This window comes from Mus caroli, unplaced genomic scaffold (assembly GCF_978045245.1).
Source record: "Mus caroli unplaced genomic scaffold, Mus_caroli_1 scaffold_5, whole genome shotgun sequence".
NCBI lineage: Eukaryota > Metazoa > Chordata > Mammalia > Rodentia > Muridae > Mus > Mus caroli.
In genome coordinates, this window is record NW_028227260.1 from 149,940,993 (window position 1) to 149,964,270 (window position 23,278).

Sequence of the window (23,278 nt, forward strand, 5' to 3'; positions counted from 1 at the left end):
AGTCATGTATTGTGTATAGCACTTCATCTAGGTGTGTGGCCTTGCAAAACTTCCCCCTTCCACACGGCATGTCAGCTGGTGCTGTCGTAGTTTAGATCTTGTTTAGGCAACCATAATATTGAAGTTTCAAGGCTGCAGTATTTCTGTAATATATAGAATACACTATATTGTAGTAGACCTTCTGGTCTAAAGCATTTTAGAATCACATGTTTTTTAAATGTGGACAACCCTATTGTGGAACCTTGTTTTGACTGATATACAAACATAAATTTAAGAGGATGCTAATTTGGCAACATATGTCCTCTGACCTAAAAGGAATTAATTAAGTCAGAAATCATTAAAAGTTGTATTAGCTGGGCATGGAGACTCACACCTATATTCCTATGGCTCTGGAAGACTAAGACTTGCACTGGTGTAAGCTTAAGGACAGCCTTCGCTGCTTAATGAATTCATGCCAGCTTACACTATATATAGTGTGAAACCCAGTCTATAAGGAATACAAGATGATTACAGACATAAAAGTAAAGAAATGGGCCAATGAACTGAGTTCATGGTTCTGAAAAAGGACAAATTCAAATGGCCAATAAACACTTTAATGGGGATTCTACGTGTTTAGCCACTGGGGAAATGAAAATTACAAGTGCTTTATACCATGTTGTAAGGGGTCTCCAAAACAAATAAATACCTTTTCTGGAGCAATTCTGTCCTGCCCAGGTGATTGACAAGCCCATTTAGATTGACTCTCTCCTGGGAAGGGTGATGGTACACTTTTGTTCCTTATCTTAAACTCTTCTGTCCTATAGTAATCTTAAAAATATTAAGGCCACAGGAGTCAGGTTCAGTTTCATACTAATGACCATTTGAGCAGTCTGTGTCACAACTTCTTCTCCTTCTTATGATGTGTAGTTAAGGCATGATGTTCTACTCATTGACTTCAGGGGAAGTTTATTACGAAGGAAAGGTCCAGATCTAGTGTTTGCCAAGCCTCTTATTATCCACCCTGTTTGGTTGGATGGATAACTCTAACTTGACACAAGCCAAGGCCATCTGAGAAGAGTGAACCTTCATTGAGAAAATGCCTCTGGAAGACTGACCTGTTGGCAGGCCTGTGGCACAATTTCTCAGTTAATGCTTGATGTGGGAGAGCCCAGCTAGGTCCTGGGATTGTGTAAGAAAGCAAGCTGAGTACACTAAGAGAAAAACCATTCAGTAAGCAGCATTCCTCCTTGATCTCTGTCTGGGTTCCTGACTCCAGGGTTCTGCTTTGAGTTCCTGGCTAGACTTCCCTGGATTGAGGACTACAAACTACAAACTTGCTTTTCATCATTAAAGCAACAGAAGGCAAGCTAATACAACAATTGCTACTTGTTATGATGTAAAAACCGGAGACCACTTAGCACAACCAAAGTTCACATTGAGAGTCTGCATTAAGCTGCACAGTGCACAGAGCAGCCCCAAATGTACATTTCATGGAGTTGTGAAAGATAAAGGACACAGAGGATTCCTGGGGAGAAGGTAAAGCTTGACACCATGACAGCTCAGCAGAGATCTTTAGTTCAATGGTTAGATTTGGTTGTGGTGGAAAGCCCAGGTAGGGCTGATGGGGTCATGGAAAGAAGCTGAGGTTTGGTACCATGTACCAGGCTTAGAGTCCCTGAAGACTGGCCAGAAAAGATACCAGCAAATATTGGAGGTGTCAGGTTTTTCCTTTAGTTTGTTTATAAAGAGGATTACATTAATGGGGAACTAGCCAGAGACCTAGGATGGGGGAGGCTACGGGAGTCTCTGAGGCTGATCCTAGCTGAGACACCTAGATATGGAGTCTGAAGTGACCACCTCCTGTAGCCAGGCTGGACTTCCAGTGGAGGGAAGTGAACCTCAACCAACCCACAAAACTTTCAACCTCAATTTTGTCCTGCCTATAAGATGCACAGGGATAAAAATGGAAAAAATATTGGAACACTCAAACAGTGACTGGCCCAACTTGACACCTATTCCATGGGAGAGAGTCAATCCCTGACACTATTAATGATTCTCTGCTATCCTTGCAGACAGGAGCCTAGCATAGCTGTCTCCTGAGAGGCTTCATTCAGCAGTAAAGTGGAAACAGATGCCGAGATCCATAGTCAAATATCAGGTGAAGTTCAGGGAGTCCTGTGAGAAAGTGGGGTCAAGAACATCAAATCAGGACCTACAGAATCAACTCATATTGGCCCATGTGGGCCTATAGAAGCTGAACCACCAATCAAAGAACATGCAGTATCTGGACCTAGGTCCCTCACACATTTGTTGCAAATGTGCAACTTGGTCTTTATTGGATCCCCTAACAATTGGAGCAAAGGCTGTCTCTGACTGTTGCCTGCCATTGGATCCCCTTCTGCTAGCTAGACTTCCTGGTTGGGCCACAGTGGAAGAAGAAGCACTTAGTCCTGCTATGACTTGATGTCCTATGGTGGTGTGAGACTCATTGAGTCTCCACTTCTCTGAGGACAAGGGGATGGGGTAATAGGGGAAGGACTTGTGAGAGTGGGACTGGAAAGAGAGGAAGGGGTTGCAATCAAGATGTAAAGTTAATTAATTAAAGAATGAAAAAAACTAGCCTTTACAAAGATAAAAATGTATTAAGTATTATTTAGGAGTGTGTGTATTGCCAAACCTTGTATCTGAGACCAAGCACTACATATACTGGTTGTAGCAGCACGTGCCTATAATTCCAGCATTTAAGAACTAGAGACAAGACCATAAGAAGTTCAGTGTCTGTTCAGGTCCACAGTAAGTTTGGGGCCAGAAGCCATCCTTGGCTATATGAGATCCTGCCTCAACAAGCATTTAAGAAACTGTAGTAAGTATAAAATAATTTCAAATCAAGCAGTTAGAAGAAAATTTTGTGATTCAAAAAATGTATGACCAGCAACAAATCTAAGACCAAGGACAGCATAAGAAAATGATGGAAGAAATCTACTTTGAGAGCTGACCACAATAACTGGAGTTTGGGGGCAATAGCCCTAGTTCTCATAGTCCCAGTAGAGTAGAGTAAGCCAACTGTCCCAATATGCCAGTTAAAGAGACACACGACACTAAAAACAGAGGAAGGAAAGTGTATTGGACAGAGAAACAGATAAACTGGTCAAGTGACCCCCCAGACTCATCTGAATAGCACTAAAGGAACTTTAGGTTTTACTATAGGAAGAAATATGTATTTGCTAGAGTTCATGCTTGAGGTGAGGTCCCAGCCATCACTGTCATAACTCTTTCTCAACTCAGTCTTACCTAGTAGTCCAAGAAAAAGTTGTTTATCTGTTAATACTAATCCATGCCTACTGGCATCAGCCTGGTTTCTACAAGACGATCTGTTCCAGATCACATATGACCTCTCATTCACAGACATTCTCATTTAGAGAAATAGTCTATCTTACTTATGAACATGGGGTAATTTCAAAGTCTCTAATAGGCTATAGGTCAAAGTAGATATTACTCAAGATTTCTTTCTTTGAATGACAAGACTTGCATGGACACTAAAAAGTAATCTCAAATAAGATGTTCTTGGAGGTACAAGCAGCATCAGACCAATCCTGAAAAAGAAACACATAGCTGATGGTGGTCTATAAGATTACATCACCTAGGGATACCATAGCCATCTTTGTTTGTATTGATGAACTCTGATGTTCACCACATTTCTAACTTACCTCATAATAATTGCTTAAAAGTCTATCATTACATTACAACTGATAGAGAAATAAATAAATTTATTTTATTAAATTGGTTTTTATAATTATAGAAGCTGGAAAGTCTAAAAGATGTAGATAGAACAGAAGAATGGATCCCTATATAGAGTTGATGCTGCAACTCAAGCCCTAAAGCAATCTGGACACAGATATCAATCTTCTTGATGGAGAATCTGCTTTTTCCATATACTGATTTAAATGTGAAACTCATATAAACTATATATGTTCAAAGCAGCATCTAGATGTGACTAAACAGATATCTGAGTCTCATGCCCTAGCCAAATTGAAATATAAAACTCATGATTACAGATACCTAGGCAGAAGAGAGAGAGAGAGAGAGAGAGAGAGAGAGAGAGAGAGAGAGAGAGAGAGAGAGAGAGAGAGAGAGAGAGAAGAAAAGTAAATGAAAGATAGGTGATCCCAAGAGCCCACAATGGAAAGATTTTTAAAGGGCAGAATTAAGAAAAAAGTTAAATGATATCATTTAAAAGATCAAGAAGAAATGGAAATTACTCAGTCAATCCTTTGTTCCTTTGAGAGAGTTATGTATTGTAGTATATACCAAACCCTGAAAAGATACTAAGATTCAAAAATATAATGGTAACATGTTTCACTTATTCTTTTCTCTACATTGGTCTTTATTTATTAATATTGCAAATTAAAATCCTCTAACTTGATTACTTTTGTTTTTAGCTTCTTATTCTTCATTATAGCAAATCCAAGTAACAACAAAAAAAGATGTTCTTGGAAGTTGGAGAGATGGCTTAATGTATAAGAGCCCTTGTTGCTTTTTCAGAGAATCAGAGTTCAGTTCACAAGACCTACATCAAGTGGCTTATAACAATTTATAACTTCAGTTGCAGTGGAGAAAATCAGACCCTCTTTTCTCACTGTCCCAGGAACATGCACACATGTGCTATACATATAGCACATAAACACATACATGCAAACAAAAATTAAACATAAATTATTTTTATTTCTCTGTGATTATTGAGCAAGATGTACAAAGTCTACATTTAGATTAGGATTATGCTTAACTAATATTTTTTCCTTTATAAGTTTGTGCATTTTCTTAATTGTGAATGTTTCAAAAATTCTTAAATGAGAGCTTTTAGCACAGTTTTACAAAGTGTGTACTAATCTTTTCTGTTGGAATAATATTCATGCTAAGAAAGGAAAAGAAATAGACATTTTCAACTGTTCTTTATAACTGAAAATTTTCTTTCTCCTTAGTGCAAATTCTGCAAGCAATATGTTATGGCTTTTATCTACCAGGAGGATCACAAATAAATAAAAGAACAAAACAACATGCTCTGAGAAAAACAGTCAACAAATTGAGAATGTAAGCCAATTTTATTATCCTGATAAATATCATACACAAAGTATTCATAAAGAACATCTTATGAAAGCATCGTAGCTTTCCTCTGAAAATAAAAAAAAATACATGGCTATATATTCTTACCCTTTCATTTGACATTGTACTAGAAGCTCTACCCCAGTAAGGAAACAAGAAAAGGAAATGAAAAAAGATTATAAACCTATGCTAAGAAAATATATTTGAAACAAAAGATAAAAAGACATACATACAGAAAAGAAGTGCATAAGAGTATTATTTATTTGCAGATGACACAATCTTGTATGTAGAAGATCCTAAAGGAATTGTTCAAGAAAAGTAAAATAATGAACAAATTCATCAATGCTTCAGAATACAAAATACTGTCCTCAAATCCTTGTACCTTGAACAGTGATAACTAACAATGTGGAGATGAAATTAAAAACAATTCCAAGCCTCATTCTCTAATCTGTAACAGGAAACCTGCTATGGTTTTCTTTTTCTCTCTGACCTCATCCCAATGGGTTACAATGGCCTTCTCTCCCAACCTTCCTTCTCTGAATTTATCCTGTTTTCCTATCCTCGAACACCAGTGTTCCCTGGGAACACACCAGCTTAGCAGGTCAGGGAAACAAATTAGCTAACTAAGACCTTCACCAGTACCTCCTCCCCTTAAATGCAATGCCCCAATCTCTTTCCTAGCACTGAAGCAGAACGCCAGCTACAGCCTTCTTTCCCCTCCTGTTCAATTTCCTTAGTCATCAGGGAAATACAAATCAAAATCACAGCCAGATGAGAGAGAGAGAGAGAGAGAGAGAGAGAGAGAGAGAGAGAGAGAGAGAGAGAGAGAGAGAGAGAGAGAGACTAAATTGGGAAGGTTTTCTTAACCCCTCTCTTAGAGCTCAGAGAATCCCTCAGGAGAGGAGGCAGAATGGCTGTAAGACCCAGAGGGAATGGAGAATAAGGTCCTCTAAATCAACTAAGCAAGATGCATATGAGCTCACCGACACTGAAGCAGGGAGCACAGGACCTTCGTGGGTCTTCACCAGCTGCTCTATGATTATATTATAGCTATTAGCTTAGTGTTTTTATGAGAAACCTGACCATGAGGAAGGTCTCTGACTCTTGTACCTGCTTTTGGGACATTTTGTCCTCCTATCGGGTTGCTTCAATATGATAGTTTTTGCTTCATCTTATTATGTTTTATTTTGTCCTGTTTTGTTCTTATCTCTTAGAAGCCTATTCTTTTCTAATGAGAGATAGAAAGAGAGTGGATCACAAGGGGAAGGAACAGGGGAAACTATGAGGTGTAGAGGAAGAAGAAACTACAATCAGGATATATTAGATGAGAAAGTCTCTATTTTAAAAAGGTGAGATGAGGAAAAAACTCAATTCCATTTACAATAATATGAAAGATAATAATATAAATAAGAATAAAATTGCCAGAGTAGGCACAAAATTATATGTAGAACACTACAAGGTTTTTTCAAAAATATTTAATAAATCTAATTATGTTTTAAGCTCATACATCTTAAGATCTTAAGATGGCAGTATTCCCTAATCTATAGATTCAACTAACATCTATAAAAATATAGTCTTATTGGGGAAGAAATTAAAAACTTGAACCTAAATTTCATATGGAGTAAGACAATTGTTGGAAGGCGTATGTTTCTTGATTTCAAAGCTTACTATAAAACTGCATTACTATAAAACTATATTAAGACCAAATTGTCCCAAAATGGAAAAACAATGTAAGTTTTTCTTTTCAAAAAAAGTTTAAGTAAGTTAGGAAAGATTGAGTAAGTCACAAAAGTTTTTGAAAGGCTAAATTATATGCAAAGAAATGTACATGTGACAAATTTAGCTGGAAAAGTTAAAAGATTTTCTAAAAATAAAAACTTAATTCACTAATCTGTAATAAAATACAATTTTCTTTGTTTAAAGTTTTATTCTTTAAAAATGTTAATCTACTGTTAAAAATTTACAAAAACTGAACAAAGATGCTGTAAGCTAATGTCTTGTTGCTTATACTGTCTTTATTGTTTTTTGATAACTTGGGGGAACTGTTTCTTTTTTTAAAATATTTTTTATTACGTATTTTCCTCAATTACATTTCCAATGCTATCCCAAAAGTCCCCCATACCCTCCCCCCACTCCCCTACCCACCCATTCCCACTTTTTGGCCCTGGCGTTCCCCTGTACTGGGGCATATAAAGTTTGCAAGTCCAATGGGCCTCTCTTTCCAGTGATGGCCGACTCTAGGTCATCTTTTGATACATATGCAGCTAGAGTCAAGAGCACCGGGGTACTGGTTAGTTCATAATGCTGTTCCACCTATAGGGTTGCAGATCCCTTTAGCTCCTTGGGTATTTTTTCTAGCTCCTCCATTGGGGGCCCTGTGATCCATCCAATAGCTGATTGTGAGCTTCCACTTATGTGTTTGCTAGGCCCCGGCATAATCTCACTAGAGACTGCTATATCAGGGTCCTATCAGCACAATCTTGCTAGTGTATGCAATGGTGTCAGCGTTTGGAGGCTGATTATGGGATGGATCCCTGGATATGGCAGTCTCTAAATGGTCCATCCTTTTGTCTCACCTCTCCTGGGCATATATCAAGAAGATGTTCCAACTAGTAAGAAAGAAACATTCTCCACCATGTTCATAGCAGCCTTATTTATAATAGCCAGAAGCTGGAAAGAACCCAGATGCCCCTCAACAGAGGAATGGATACAAAAATTGTGGTACATTTACACAATGGAGTACTACTCAGCTATTAAAAAGAATGAATTTATGCAATTCCTAGGCAAATGGTTGGACCTGGAGGGCATTATCCTGAGTGAGGTAATCCAATCACAAAAGAACTCAAATGATATGTACTCACTGATAAGTGGTTATTAGCCCAGAAACTTAGGATACCCAAGATATAAGTTACAATTTGCAAAACACATAAAACTCAAGAAGAACCAAAACCAAAGTGTGGTCACTTTGCCCCTTCATAGAATTGGGAACAAAACACCCATGGAAGGAGTTACAGAGACAAAGTTTGGAGCTGGAACTGTTTCTTTAAAAGTCAAGGGTTAAGCATCTATTTCCATTAATATACTTTGAGTTATTCCCTTGTAACTCTGATTAACCCTGGCTTATAACTAGTTACATAATTGGTTCATCAGGACTGCATGCCAATAGCAGAAGGACTGAGATGAGCATGAAATTAAACTCATGATCTAGACAAACCCTCATAATTTAGAGTCAGATCACTTTTTATAAAGGCGAGGAACATTTTAATGTTTCCTTTGACCTCAATCAGTCTTGGTCCTTTTGTTCCCCAAAAGGAGGAATTCAGACAAGACATAATAATAAAACCAAGAGTCCACTCTTGATGATGATGATGATAATTATAATAAGGCAAACTGAGTGGCAGGGGCTCTAATCCTGGCAGACTTGAGTCTTAGATTTTTGTCTCCCCTTATTGTGCACACTCCTGTGACTCTCATGGTAAACATTTTCAGAGATACTTCTGTTGGAAGCCCAATTTTATCCTGAATCCAGTCTTTTCTAAATATATAAGATGCAAGAATAAGTAGAGGCCAAAGTACCCCTACAAAGTTAGTTAGGTTGAAGTGTAACAGCTCTCGGTGTAGTTATCAAGGAGGAAGCCCCTGAAGCTGGTTTGGTCTGCTTCAAAAAGAGCCAGCCACCACTACTTATTGTTCTTTCTGTCTTGTTTTGGGAGGTCTTGAAGATAACCTCCTGATCAGCATATATCACCACATACAAGGCAGTGAAATGAAATCTCTACTTCAAATATTTTACAATTGGAAGTGGACCATAACACAAATAGAAGATATAAAACTAAAATAAAGTGAACATTAGGTCTCTTTCCCCCAAATTTCAAGCAACAAAAGGAAAAATAGAGTTGCCTACATGAAAGTTAAAGATGTTTGTAGCTCAACGCAAAGAAAAAGACAGTGCACAATGTGGGGGAAAATACTGGTAAAGTGTGTAACAAGTAAAGGACTTGTAAGACTATGTACATAACTGTCACAACTCAATGACAGAAACAGCCTAATAGCTCAACTAAGGTGTCAACAAAGGAGGTGGGCATTGCGACGTGTGCCTATGCTTCCACTACATGGGAGACTGAGGTAGGAAGGTCACATGAGCCTACTGATTCGTCTTTTTCATACACACAAGAACCTTCTTATGGATTTGTATAGAAACTTTTCCAAAGGAAAGATGCAAATGACAAATAAGCATACTCAAAGATCCTACCAGGAACATGCAATCCAAACCACAATGAGAAAGGACTTCATGTGCACTTGAATAGTGAAAGTAAAAGTGCAAGCGCTGGTTCTGCAGATTGTTCAGTGTTGAACATTTGCTCTTCCAGAGGCCCAAGTTGAACTCTCAGCACCCACGCCAGATGAGTCACAATTACTTAGCTGTAATGCCAGTTCTAGAGTATCTGCCCTCCTCTTCTGCCCTCCTCAGTCCCCCCTACACAAATGACATACACACACAGAGGGGAGGAGGGAGGGAGTCAGAGGGAGGGGTAGAGGGAAAGGTAGAAGTACAGCTAAAAACAAAAACTGTTTTAAGAAGTGCTTAGAAGATGTAAGGAAGTAGGAGCCCTCGTGATGCCTTTCTGATAATATTTTAAATTGATGCAAAATATAAAACAATTTTATCTAGGGTTGAAGAGAGGGCTTAGCTGTTAAAAGGCTAGAATCACAACTGCAATAATTTTATTTACTCAAAATATTAAATAAACACCTCCTGTATGACTCAGCTCTTCCTGTGTTGAGTTCATATCCTAGTATTTATGGAGTATTAACAACCCAAATATCTATCAGATGATGAATATATACAGCAAATGTGGTATATTTGTGAAAGGGGATATTTAACTATTTACTGAGTCATAAATCAGAATAAAATACTGACACACTGCAAAAAAAAAAAAAGATGAAGATTGAAGACACTCTTCTAAATCAAAGAAAGCTGTAACAGGAAGCTTGGTGTCCTTTCAGTTTTGTGAAATGTCTGAAAGTGATTCATTTAAGAACAGAGTAGTGACTGACAGGGACTCAGAGTGACAGATCTCGAACATGCAAAAGTCCTTGGCTTCTCTGGGGGCTGATAAAGGTGTTTTGAAATGACATAGCAATGGTGTTTGAATGGTTCTGCAAAATATTAAGAACAATTACATTATGCTTTTTTATGCTGTGTGAATTAAATATTAAGAAATGATGCAGCCAGGCGTGGTGGCACATACCTTTAATCCCAGCACTCGGGAGGCAGAGGCAGGTGGATTTCTGAGTTCGAGGCCAGCCTGGTCTACAGAAGGAGTTCCAGGACAACCAGGGCTACACAGAGAAACCCTGCCTCAAAACAAAACAAAACAAAAACAAAAACAAAAAGTTACTTGGTGATCTATAAACACACTTAACCCAAGTTAAACATCATCTAATGCATACACATATCTAAATGTCACACTAATGTATGAGCTTTCTCTCCTCATATAGCAGCTAAAAATAAATTCAACGTCAAACAGTATGTGAACCAAAGGCCCAGCTATGCAATAGAGATGAAATGAAGCCTAGTAAGTATGTGGATTGTTAATCATGAAGGTTTCCTGTCTTCTCTACTGAGCAATAATGAGGGAAGATAATTTACATGTCAATGATGGCTTGTTATCTATCACTCATAATGAAGGTACAGAGAAAGAAAACATTCAGAAAAATATTGTTTTTGTTCCTTAGAGAAAAGGGAGCCTGATTAAGTAAACTCTATAGTCACTAATGTCCTATAAATGTGTTTTATTGACTTACCATTCTTTCTTCTTTATCCTAGCTCCTGATCTTAAGGGAGCTTTGACTTTGACTTCATAAGTTAAAAAAGAATCCTGAATTTACTCAAACTACATATGCACTACAGACAAAAATTATCTTTAGATTTTAAAACCTCTTTTTTTTCTTTTTCTTTATTTTTCTTTCTTTTTTTTTCCCAAGATAGGGTTTCTCTGTGTAGCTCTGGCTGTCCTGGAACTCACTCTGTAGACCAGACTGGCCTTGAACTCAGAAATCCACCTGCCTCTGCCTCCCAATTGCCATGAGTCATTTGTTGGCATGCTGTCAATCATTGCAATCATTCTGAAAGAGGGTCAGGGGGACGTAGACTGATTGAGAATATATGGACCTGCCCCTTTAAGAGGAGCTGATTCTTGCTTCTGGGCTCACCCTCCCTAAGGTCTCAGGTCATTTTAACTGACACCAACTGCTAACCAACATTGCAACTGTTAACCAACTGCTAACCAACATTGCAACTGTTAACCAACTGCTAATCTCATTGCAACTGATACCAACTAACAACTGCTAACCACCTGTGGGTGGAATGGAACCCATCCAAGTCAGAATACCCTAGGTGGGACAAACCAGGGAGAAAAAGGAGACCTGAAGATGGAGGGGTCCCAGAGCCTATAAAAAAGTACAACCCAGAGTCCTCAGGCAGATTCTCACCTCTGGGACTTTTATGTCCTAATAAAGTTTGCTAAATGTTTCTCCTATTAAAAGGTGCATCTTCACTATGACCCTGACCCTGAGGACCTCCAACTGTCAATCACAATGAGGCAGTGACAACTGTCATATTTTACACCTGCATCCTTTCTTGTCTCTTTCACTTTCTCCAGTGTTGGGGCTGTTGCCTCCTTCCAGCCTGCTGCATTCTTTGCATGGGTCTCCTTCCCAGGATGTATGATTTTCTTCTGTTGGTTCCCCAGAACAAACTTGGCAGTATCCATAGAGGAGCACTCCATCAGAGCGAGACTCAAGCCCCTCCAGGAACTTTGCTGTACTCATTGTCCTTTGGTTATAGAGTGTATTATTTGTCTGTATTTTTCTTCTTTCCCAGTTCTAGTCATGGCATCAGGAAGTAAACATTGTCCTTTCCCATGAGTTTAGATGTGCCATGTATTTTCTTTTATGCTGAAGAGTTTGAAGGTTTGTAACATTTGTAACAGAAGCTGAAATGTGTTTATGTGGTTGGCCCTTGCCTCTCATATGTTTTCAGATATGTTATTTAAAAGACATGTTTGTAGTACATGTGTCACAATAATGGAAAGAGAAAACCTCTACTCAACCCTAACCCAACTCAATCTATAACTAAGCCTGGCAGTTGTATAAGTGTCATCTTGGAGATTTATAAATTTGGAGAAAGGTAACTTTGTAAAAGACAAAGTTAATCATAATTATGTTATTATTGAAGTGATTTTTTTATATGCAATGATGGCCAGAATTAAGTTACTTTCATTGATGATCATATAATGGCTATAAATTAATAGCAAATTGGCAGCTCGAAAAGTTGCTTTGGTGTTGCAATACACTTTACTGAATATTTTACCAAAACTTTGCCAAAAAGAAAAACTCTATATGTAGTTTTACAGGTTCAATTGCCGTAAAAATTAATTTCTACATACAACATGATGTTTATGTTTCTTAAAGTAATGTAAAGGAAAAATTCATCATAGGTTTAGGTTATTTATCTTTTATTCCTTGCATAATATGTGAATTTAGGGGTTTTGTTCAATTGGTTTTGGTCTTTTAATAAAGTAAGATTTATAGTGCTATGAAGATGGTGGTTCATTGGTTAAGAGTACAAACTTCTCTTGCATAGGAACTGACTTCAAATACTAGCACACACATTGTGTGTCGCACAAACATCTGTATCTCCAGCTCCAGGAAGTCTAATGTCTGCTTCTGCCTTCTGAGGGCACATGCACATATATACATACATGCACGAATGCATAAATACATGCATGCATACATACAAACATAAATACATATATACAATTAAGAGAAAAAAGTGGCATTTCTAAGACATAATAATTCTTCCCACCTGAAAAATGGTCGTAAACCTTGGGATTTATGAATGCATTACCTTATTTGACAATAGAGTTTTTGGATATGATTAGATTAAAGACTCTGGATGTCTCAGAGGAGATGAGTTATAGAGATTATTTTAAAATCTGGAAGATAAGAAGAAGAGCTAGGAAAATGTCTTTTGTGGGAAGAATCAATAGCTCATTTTCATCTTAGAACAAAGTTTTCAATTTTTTCCTGATAGACTAGAACTAATTCTTTTTTTTTAATTTTTAATATTTTTATTACATGTTTTCCTCAATTACATTTCCAATGCTATCCCAAAAGTCCCCCCATAGCGCCCCCCACTTCCCTACCCACCCATTCCCATTCTTTTGGCCCTGGCATTCCCCTATATTGGGGCATATAAAGTTTGCAAGTCCAATGGGCCTCTCTTTCCATTGATGGCCGACTAGGCCATCTTTCGATACATATGCAGCTAGAGACAAGAGCTCCGGGGTTCTGGTTAGTACATCATGTTGTTCCAACAATAGGGTTGCAGATCCCTTTAGCTCCTTGGGTACTTTCTCTAGCTTCTCCATTGGGAGCCCTGTGATATATCCAATAGCTGACTGTGAACATCCACTCCTGTGTTTGCTAGGCCCCGGCATCGTCTCACAAGAGACAGCTATATTTGGGTCCTTTCAGCAAAATCTTGCTAGTGTATGCAATGGTGTCAGCACTTAGAAGCTGATTATGGGATGGATCCCTGGATACGGCAGTCTCTAAATGGTCCATCCTTTCATCACAGCTCCAAACTTTGTCTCTGTAACTCCTTCCCTGGGTGTTTTGTTCCCAATTCTAAGAAGGGGCACAGTGTCCACACTTTGGTCTTCATTCTTCTTGAGTTTCATGCGTTTAGCAAATTGTATCTTATATCTTGGGTATCCTAAGTTTTGGGCTAATATCCACTTATCAGTGAATACATATTGTATGAGTTCTTTTGTGATTGTGTTACTTCACTCAAGATGATGCCCTCCAGGTCCATCCATTTGGCTAGGAATTTCATAAATTCATTCTTTTTAATAGCTGAGTAGTACTCCATTGTGTAAATGTACCATAATTTCTGTATCCATTCCTCTGTTGAGGGACATCTGGGTTCTTTCCAGCTTCTGGCTATTATAAATAGGGCTGCTATGAACATAGTGGAGCATGTGTCCTTTTTACCGGTTGGGACATCTTCTGGATATATGCCCAGGAGAGGTATTGCTGGATCCTCCGGTAGTACTATGTTCAATTTTCTGAGGAACCGCCAGACTGATTTCCAGAGTGGTTGTACAAGCTTGCAATCTTAGATAATAATTTATCCTTTCTCCAAAGATATCATGCCACGAGAAATTAAACTAACAAACATTTACTATTTGTGTGCATTTTTTCTAGCTGTATTGAAAGAGTTCATGACAATAAGTTTTTTTCTTCTTTTCTTGATTATGAAGAATCAAAAAAATACTCAAACAACTGCTTACTGGATATATCTAATTCCTGACTTAATAGTACTCGTAGAAATGTAGCCCAAAACTTCCTGATCTCACTTGTGAATGTGATAGTGAACGTGGGATGGTACAGCACGTAAACCCAGCATCCTTCTTCATTAACTGGCCATCAACAGAGTGACGTGCAATACTGGCAGAAACATCTCCAAGAGTTATGAGAGTCATTGCTGTTCCTTTGTGCTCTCCTGACAGCCGGTAGATGATTAAATATGTGCAGTTCAAAATTCACTACCAGAATGAGGTTCAGGTGCTCTCCTTGAGTACTGCAGAGTCTGGTCAGCAAACTCAGGAGGAGTTGGTATTGATGCAAAGGTACACTGACTGTCACCAGAGCTCCCAACACCATAAGACAACACCAGTTTCTTGGTTTTTTGTTTGTTTGGTTGGTTTTTTTGTTTTGTTTTGTTTTGATTTTTTCGAGACAGGGTTTCTCTGTATAGCCCTGGCTGTCCTGGAACTCACTTTGTAGACCAGGCTGGCCTCGAACTCAGAAATCCGCCTGCCTCTGCCTCCCGAGTGCTGGGACTAAAGGCATGCGCCACCACACCCGGCTTCCAATTTCTTATTTCATAAGTCTGAACAATGAAGTCCACAACAATGACAGGAGTGCAAAAGCCAGAAGGATATTTTTTTAATAGTGGGGGAAGGAGAAATTAAACTCCTTAGAGTATTGCAAAGGTGCTGTGACGTAAATAAAGTCATCAGAACTGCCCAACAGGAGGGTCACAAGGGGGACTTGCCGATGCCTGGCTTTTTGTTTGGCTTTTTTCCCCAGGGGCTTTTCAAAGAGGATGAGACCTATAGGGGGTGTAGTCATGACATGCCTCTGTAGTTTTTCTAGGAATGAAAATGTTGTCAGCTGCTGCCTACAAATGGTAGTGGCCAAGAAACAAACTGTCAGGAAAAGTGGATTGGGAGTGTGAGGGTGTTGAAGCCCAGGGAGCTGAAGTTATAGACAGTTGTGAGCTGCCATGTAGGCTCTGAAAACTGAACTCAGGTTCTCTGGAAGAACAGCTGATGCTCTTAACCATGAAACCATCTTTCCAGCCCCATATAATTTTTTCTTAACTTTCAGCAATAGTTAACATTGAGTATGATTGAATATAAGAGTCTCACAATGGGTCATGTCATGAAAACCTTCCTTTTATTTTTGGATCACTGCAATGCCCATCTGCCTTTTATGAATACACTCCTCTTTTATGAATACATATTTAGTATCAACTATGTGCTACCTGTGACCATAAGCAATTATAGAAAATCGTTCCATGAGTCTCATCAAACTGTCTTTAAGTTTAACAGCTTGATTTCCTTTGCATATATGAGGAAACTGACTCCATGAAGCACACGGTCACAAAGCTTAAGTGAAAAATGAGTGAATTACAAATTTGTTTTTGACACAAAATATAGTGCTTTTTGATGATGCATGTAACGCTGAATAAAGTTTTCCAACCAGAGACAAACTGACATTTTGTTTATGTGTTCAGGAGGTCAGAGACTTAAATCACCTTTGCCACCTTTTGAACCTCCAATGAACCATGGAATATTGACATATTTCTAATTACTGCTAGACTTAATGAAATTTTACATCCAAGATAATTTCCCTCAAGTTTGTATTCAAATATTTCATTGCTTATGTTAAAAATGAAGTGGTATGTATCAAGATGCCATGGGGAAAAGAGGAAGGCTGGCACACTGGATGACCTACATCATATAGACTCTCCAAGGCATATGTGGTAATGAAAAAGTGACACAGGCATGCAATAGAACTGTCTACTATATTCAACCAGAAAAGGGACTTTGGGGGGAAAAGAGAAGTCACCAGTGGCAGGAACAACTTCACAACATTTGTGAAAGGTGAAGAGGACCACAGAAATGTGTGACTTTTTAATATGTGAGGGGAATGTTCTAGAATAAAAATAAATCTTATATTTTAAAATTTTTTCTCTGTTTCTCAATTCTTATACCAACTACTTGAGTGTCCATCTTGTCCTCTGCACATTCTAGTTGCTGAGAACCTAACAGACTTTAGATATTTGCATGAGAATTAACTTTTGGGATGTGATATTAAAAACAGCCTGAATGCAAAAGAAAGAAAGGTGAGAAATTCCAACATGATACTTTCTGCAGGGAAAAGAAACAAAATGATAAAAGGCACTACGAGATGGCAATATTTGCAAGTCCCATGTGTGATAAGGACCTAATTGTGAAAATATTAAATCCTAACTGTTTGCACTGAACATACACAAAAAGAATAAATTAAAATAACCATTGTCTAGTGAATGTTCTGGATGGACAAATGGAAATTAATGTTGTAAACACCAAAATGAATTTGAAATTGAAATCAAAGTAACTGTTACAGAAGATGAATTCACATTTATTTGGCTATTGATTTCAAGTTACAGTTGACAAAACAATTGCTAGTTAGTTCATTAAGTTTTCAGCCACAGAGAGCTGTGAAAGTCTCTTTTATTCTTGCAATTTCAGTGTTTTGATATTCTTCTCACATTATTAGTGTCATCCCAGGATCTTCCTAATACTAGCTGTTTTTATTTATAGTTTTATGCATTCTTATTATTGTTTAATGTAATGATGTAATATCTTCAATGCAACAAAGATGTTGAAAAAGTACATGTGAATATTCATCCTACAGTTGATACCGTAATGTATTATGTGAAGGCGAGGCAGAAGCTCAATGAGAATTATTTCATGATGTATACCTTGATTGATGTGTAAAATGAGAACTGGATATAGCCAAATGAGTTATAATTAGAAAGTCATCTACTTATTTTCTGTCTGCTGTTCTTTCAATTTCTCCTCCTCTTCTTCTTCATTGTCGGTGTCATCATCATCTGAATCCATGATCCAATAATAATCTCTAAACATTTTTGATGATGGAGAAGAACATTTATAACCCCATCCCTTCTTCATAAACATCTGCTCAAGGGTGGTCGGTGTAGTGTCATCCTTGCTTATAAAGTACTTCCAGTCAGTTGGTTGATAGGCCTGCTCTGGTTTACGGGTATTTGCACCTTGAAGTTCAAGTTCATTGGGATCAGTTTCTTCAGTTCCTAGTGTTCTCATCTGGCCGTTTTCCAGGAATAGTGACTCATACTTCCTGTATTTGTTGGCTCTGTAAAGATCTGGTGAGGTTTGGAGTTTTATAACAAAGCTGGATTCCTGTTTAGATAATGGCATGTCCTTCCCTTTGCTCATTTTCTTACCATACTTGATGTCAAAATTACACATATTAGTTCTCCTTACAGGTGACTCTTCATAGCTTGATTGGTTTTCATATCCTGTGTCAATATGCTGCATGGAATCTCTATATTTTCCAGCCCATTCGTCATTCCCTCCTTTGTATATATATTTATAATAAATAGAGCTAAGCATATCCTGTCCTCTGTGTTTGCTGTCATGGAGCCAAGTGCCTTCACATAACCAGGGAAGCTTATGATGTTCCAGATCGGATTTTCCTTGAGACTGTTTGGCAGAGGTGGTGGGCTGCTTGGTTGCTTCCCTGTGATCTTCCCAATACAGCCACTTATTTTCCAGCATCCGGTTAGAGCTTGGTGTTTCCAGCATTTTAATTAGTATGTCTGCAGAATTATCTTCTCCTCTAGGCCATGGAGCAAGCAGCTGTTGATTGTGTCGGGTACCTGTGTTGCCCCAGGTGGTTCTACGTGGTGGCTGGACTGTCAAAAGGGGGTATAACAGTCCTGAATCATCAGCTAGCTTCTGCTGATTCTTGTTGGCGGTGGGACTACATACTCCGTGAGAAATTGTTGGGAAAAGGGGACTCTCTACACTGTTTGGGGTCTGCTCTTCAGTCAATTCCATTGCTTTTCTGAAGTCATCTGACCCTGATCGTTCCTTACCATGGTGTCGGTGTTGCTTCTCCACGGAGGTGGGCAACTTCAGCTGCTCTCTCTTGTGCTTTGAAAAACACTTGGAAGAGTCTTTCCATATAGACTTGGCAGTAGTGCCCTGGGATGCTGTCTTAAGTGACCGACGGGCCTGGCTCCCTGGAAGCTTGTGGTCTCCCATAGTATTTCTGGCTGTGGAGCCACGGCCGCTGCCTCTGCCTTTGCCGCGGTCTCTGCCTCTGCCGCAGCCTCAGGAATTTGTTTCATTGGGGCCACTCAGTTGCTAGGAGATCTTGCTTGAATACCTTGGATTCTACTATGACAAGCAAGGGAGTGCCCTACCAGCAGTCTCCTCCATTCTGTTCGCCATAATATGGACCACAAAAAGTCCTTTATTTATTACAGTCTTTTTTGATGGTTTCAGATCGTTTCTGTCTTGAACTATGTTTAAAAGAATGTTTCTATGGAAATGTGTATTAAATATCATCTTATATTTAATGAAAATAACACACTGTGTGTGTGCATATGTGTGTGTGTGTGTGTGTGTGTGTGTGTGTGTGTGTGTGTGTGTGTGTGTGAAGTCAACTGGGCTGGCAATGCTTTCCAAAAGAATGATAGATTGCCAGAAGTAGGCAATAGAAACCTCCTTTTGAATGGTTGTCCAGTTAAGTCCAAGTGATTCTCCAAACAATATAGATTATCGATGGGCCCCTATTGCTATTGTGATGACACACTTAGGATAAACAACTTAAGATCTGACCTGGATCTAACCAGAAAGCATCTTTTCTGCAGTCTAGCTTCCATAGTTCCAGAAAATATAATGCAAGGCGCCAAGAGGAAGAAGCAATTAAGACAGCCTCCATCCAGCTGCAACACCCATTAACCACAATTACCAGCATGGCAAGAGAAGTCTAAAGTGACAATGAATGGCACTCACCCTTCTGTGGCAGTGAATAGGTACTGGAAATTTAACCAGCTTCCCAGGGATAGTAAAGTCACAAGCTTTAGAACAGAATCTACTAACTCCACTTTGCAAGTCTTACATAGTTCCTTACAATATTCTAAATCTTGTCTTTATATGCAGATAAATGTAGCTACCATCCTTTACCAAAGAAACCCCTCTTTCTAGCAAGTGGAGACAATCACAGAAAAACACAACTGGACACAACATAGATATCAACAGATGATAAGGAGCTCAGCCCCAGTGCCTTTATCTACATCACAGCTCCTGTGTCTATGGTTCAGGGAAGGTCAAAGAAGAGGGAGCAGAAAGATTGTGATAGCCAGAATACCAGGGAGTCTGCTATGAAATGGTCTCTCCTAGAAACGACTGCATAAACAAGTTCAGGACAATGGTAATACCATGGACATGTTCCCATTGAAGGGAAAAAATTCACAGGAAACTATAGGCAATGAATGTCTGCTAGGGAAAGGAGAAATCACATCTCCTAGGAATGATCCCTACCATTGATTGTCCAATGCAAAATGTTAGGTTTTGTATCTTAATTGCAACTTAGGCTTTGCCCTTACAGTTTCATGAAGTGGTCTTCCAGGTATCCTTACAGAGAAACACCTGGTAGGGGGAAAAAAGGTGCACTGCAAAAGTCTTGAGGGAATTGTCTGCTATCCATAACTGGGCCACAACCTAAGGAACTGATCCATTTCATGGTTTTTTGTTGGGCCAAGGGATTTTTCCAAAGACATTAGTGTGCACTGTGAAGGTTTTTTTTTATTATTATTATAAAAGACTGTGAATTTTTGGAGCACTTGGTTGTCAGGTCATACAATGAGTATGTTGACCTTTTGAAGTATAGATTCTGTTGAGAAAAGCTATGGAAAGCAAAACATTTACAGAATTATTGCAAAGAATGTTCTAATTCATATTTTCTCTTAGCCTTGCCGGAGGGCTCAACTATTTCTCACAATTAGATGTCACTTCCATTAATCCGTAGATGATTATGTGACAATAAAGTTCTAATTTACCTAAAAAAAAAACCCAAACAAACAAACATATTGCATGCAGCTGCCCATGGAATTTGTTTTACCCTTCCCTGGTGTTAGGTGAGCAGATATTCTGTAGTCTCTGCCTGAAGATTTTGTCTATCCCTGAGTGTGATAAAGCCTGTCACTGGAAAGCAAACTTTGAAAAGTTATCTACCACAGCCTTAGTTCAGCAGCTGCATACTGCTCATTTTGTTAATGATAAGCATAGGAATATTTCTGTAGCTTTGTCAGAGCTGCATATTATAGATAAAAAAATGGAGGCAAAGGTTAACGCCCTAGAAGAAGTAGTGCTGGCAATAGGGCAAGATACTGCAAATATTAAGGTTAGGTTAGCTACTAAATCTCATGCTTCATTCCAATATATTTGTGTCACGCCATTACCTTATAACACAACCATTGACTGGGTAAGGACTAAAGCTTATTTGCAGGGAGTATGGAGAGATACTGATATTTCTCATGACTTGGAACAGTTAAAGCCAGAAATTTCAGATATTAGCAAAAATCACTTGGACACTTGGAACATTGATGAATTGGCCAGAGATTAAAAAAATAATAATAACCTAAGTGCATTGAATCCCCTGAATTGGGTTCAATATATAAACCTACTTGCTATTATTATTGGCATTATTTTATTAGTAATCCTTGTGTTTCCACTCATCTTTAGAGTACTTCTAAGATCTGTAGCTATGACAAAGCAGGACATTCTGGAACTTCGGCTGAAAAATAAAAATGAAAGGAGGAGAATGCTATGCACACTCCAGTGAAGTCTACTTGGCAGGCCAAGAGGCCTGGAAGCACTCACGGGGCAGGGAGTTTCAAGGAAACTCAACCTCCTGGAACCAAGCATTCTCATAACCAGTACACTCATACCCTATCCCTGCATTAGTCTGGTGTATGGATCCACGTGCTCTCTTTTAGTATTATTTTATTATAAGTGCCTTTAAAGATTGAATTCTGACATAATTAAGCCTGAACAGTGTTCCAACGTCCTGGAAAATGCTTGAAGCCAATGAACTTGGAATTCAGTAGGAATTCAGTAAGAAGGTTATCTATTCAGTAACATTCAAATTTACTTCTAGTACAAACAATGAAACTAATTAGGCATTACAAAGAATGGAGCCTGATAGCTCAGGGCTGGTCTGCAGAGTGTTTACTTGGGACAATAGCCAGTCTTACCCAGACAAGAGAATTCACAATGGCCTATGGAATAGGTGGGTTTACCATGAAAGAGTTAGGGAATCTCCCTGAGACAGGTTTCTTCACTAGGCACAAAGAAACAGCATAATCAGGCATTTACTACAACCCCTGGTGGTGGGCTTAACAAAAGACTAGCATTACACTTGGCTCCCTACTTAGTGGCAGTGGCCTGGTCCCTGCCTTCTTTTGATGTATATATTCCTTTTGTATTGTTTCACTGTAACTCGGCTGATGTATCTTGCCTAGTTTCTTGTTACTCTTCAGTATAAAAAGTTTGATGCTCGACTTGAAAAATTACATTCAGATTCTATACAATCTCTCCTGTTGGTTCTGTTTGTCATTCATTCACCGACTCCTTGTCCACCTGCAACCAGAGACTGGATCTACACAGACAGGGACCAAAAAGGGTCTGGGGCACTTCACTAAGGATGATATCCTCCAGATCCATCCATTTGCCCAAGAATTTCATAAATTCATTCTTTTTAATAGCTGAGTAGTACTCCATTGTGTAAATGTACCACATTTTCTGTATCCATTCCTCTGTTGAGGGACATCTGGGTTCTTTCCTGCTTCTAGCTATTATAAATAAGGCTGCTGTGAACATAGTGGAGCATGTGTCCTTATTACCAGTTGGAACATCTTCTGGGAATATGCCCAGGAGAGGTATTCCAGAGTAGTTGTACAAGCTTGCAATCCCACCAGCAATGGAATAGTGTTCCTCTTTCTCCACATCCTCGCCAGCATCTGCTGTCACCTGAATTTTTGATCTCAGCCATTCTGACTGGTGTGAGGTGGAATCTCAAGATTGTTTTGATTTACATTTCCCTGATGATTAAGGATGTTGAACATTTTTTTCATGTGCTTCTCAGGCAATCTGTATTCCTAAGTTGAGAATTCGTTGTTTAGCTCTGTACCCCATTTTTAATGGGGCTATTTGAATTTCTGGAGTCCAGCTTCTTGAGCTCTTTGTATATATTGGATATTAGTCCCCTATCTGATTTAGGATTGGAAAAACTCATTTGCAATCTGTTGGTGGCCTTTTTATCTTACTGACAGTGTCTTTTGCTTTACAGAAGCTTTGCAATTTTATGAGGTCCCATTTGTCAATTCTTGATCTTACAGCACAAGCCATTGCTGTTCTGTTAAGGAAATTTTCCCCTGTGCCAATATCTTCGAGGCTTTTCCCCACTTTCTCCTCTATAAGTTTCAGTGTCTCTTGTTTTCTGTGGAGTTCTTTGATCCATTTAGACTTGAGCTTTGTATGAGGAGATAAGAATACATCATTCACATTCTTCTACATGATAACCACCATTTGTGCCAGCACCATTTCTTGAAAATGCTGTCTTTTTTCCACTGGATGGATTTAGCTCCCTTGTCAAAGATCAAGTGACCATAGGTGTGTGGGTTCATTTCTGGGACTTCAATTCTATTCCAGTGGTTTATTTGTCTGTCGCTATACCAGTACCATGCAGTTTTTATCACAATTGCTCTGTAGTAGAGCTTTAGGTCAGGCATGGTGATTCCACCAGAGGTTCTTTTATCCTTGAGAAGAGTTTTTGCTATCCTAGGTTTTTTGTTATTCCAGATGAATTTGCAGATTGCACTTTCTAATTCGTTGAAGAATTGATTTGGAATTTTGATGGGGATTGCAATGAATCTGTAGATTGCTTTTGGCAAGATAGCCATTTTTACAATGTTGATCCTGCCAATCCATGAGCATGGGAGATCTTTCCATCTTCTGAGATCTTC

General features: G+C 38.7%; 1 protein-coding gene across 1 annotated transcript; it reads right to left on the reverse strand.

Annotated features, from left to right (window-relative positions):
- Positions 1-16,919: 16,919 nt before the first annotated feature.
- Positions 16,920-18,509, reverse strand: LOC110287302 (protein FAM47E-like). The gene has a single exon (XM_021153959.2). It carries the CDS (start codon positions 18,507-18,509, stop codon positions 17,244-17,246), a length of 1,266 nt encoding a protein of 421 aa, XP_021009618.1. The 3' UTR covers positions 16,920-17,243.
- Positions 18,510-23,278: the final 4,769 nt, after the last annotated feature.

Coding starts and splice junctions, on each gene's coding strand:
- LOC110287302 (XM_021153959.2), bottom strand. CDS start 18,509: ATGGGAGACCACAAGCTTCCAGGGAGCCAGGCCCGTCGGTCACTTAAG.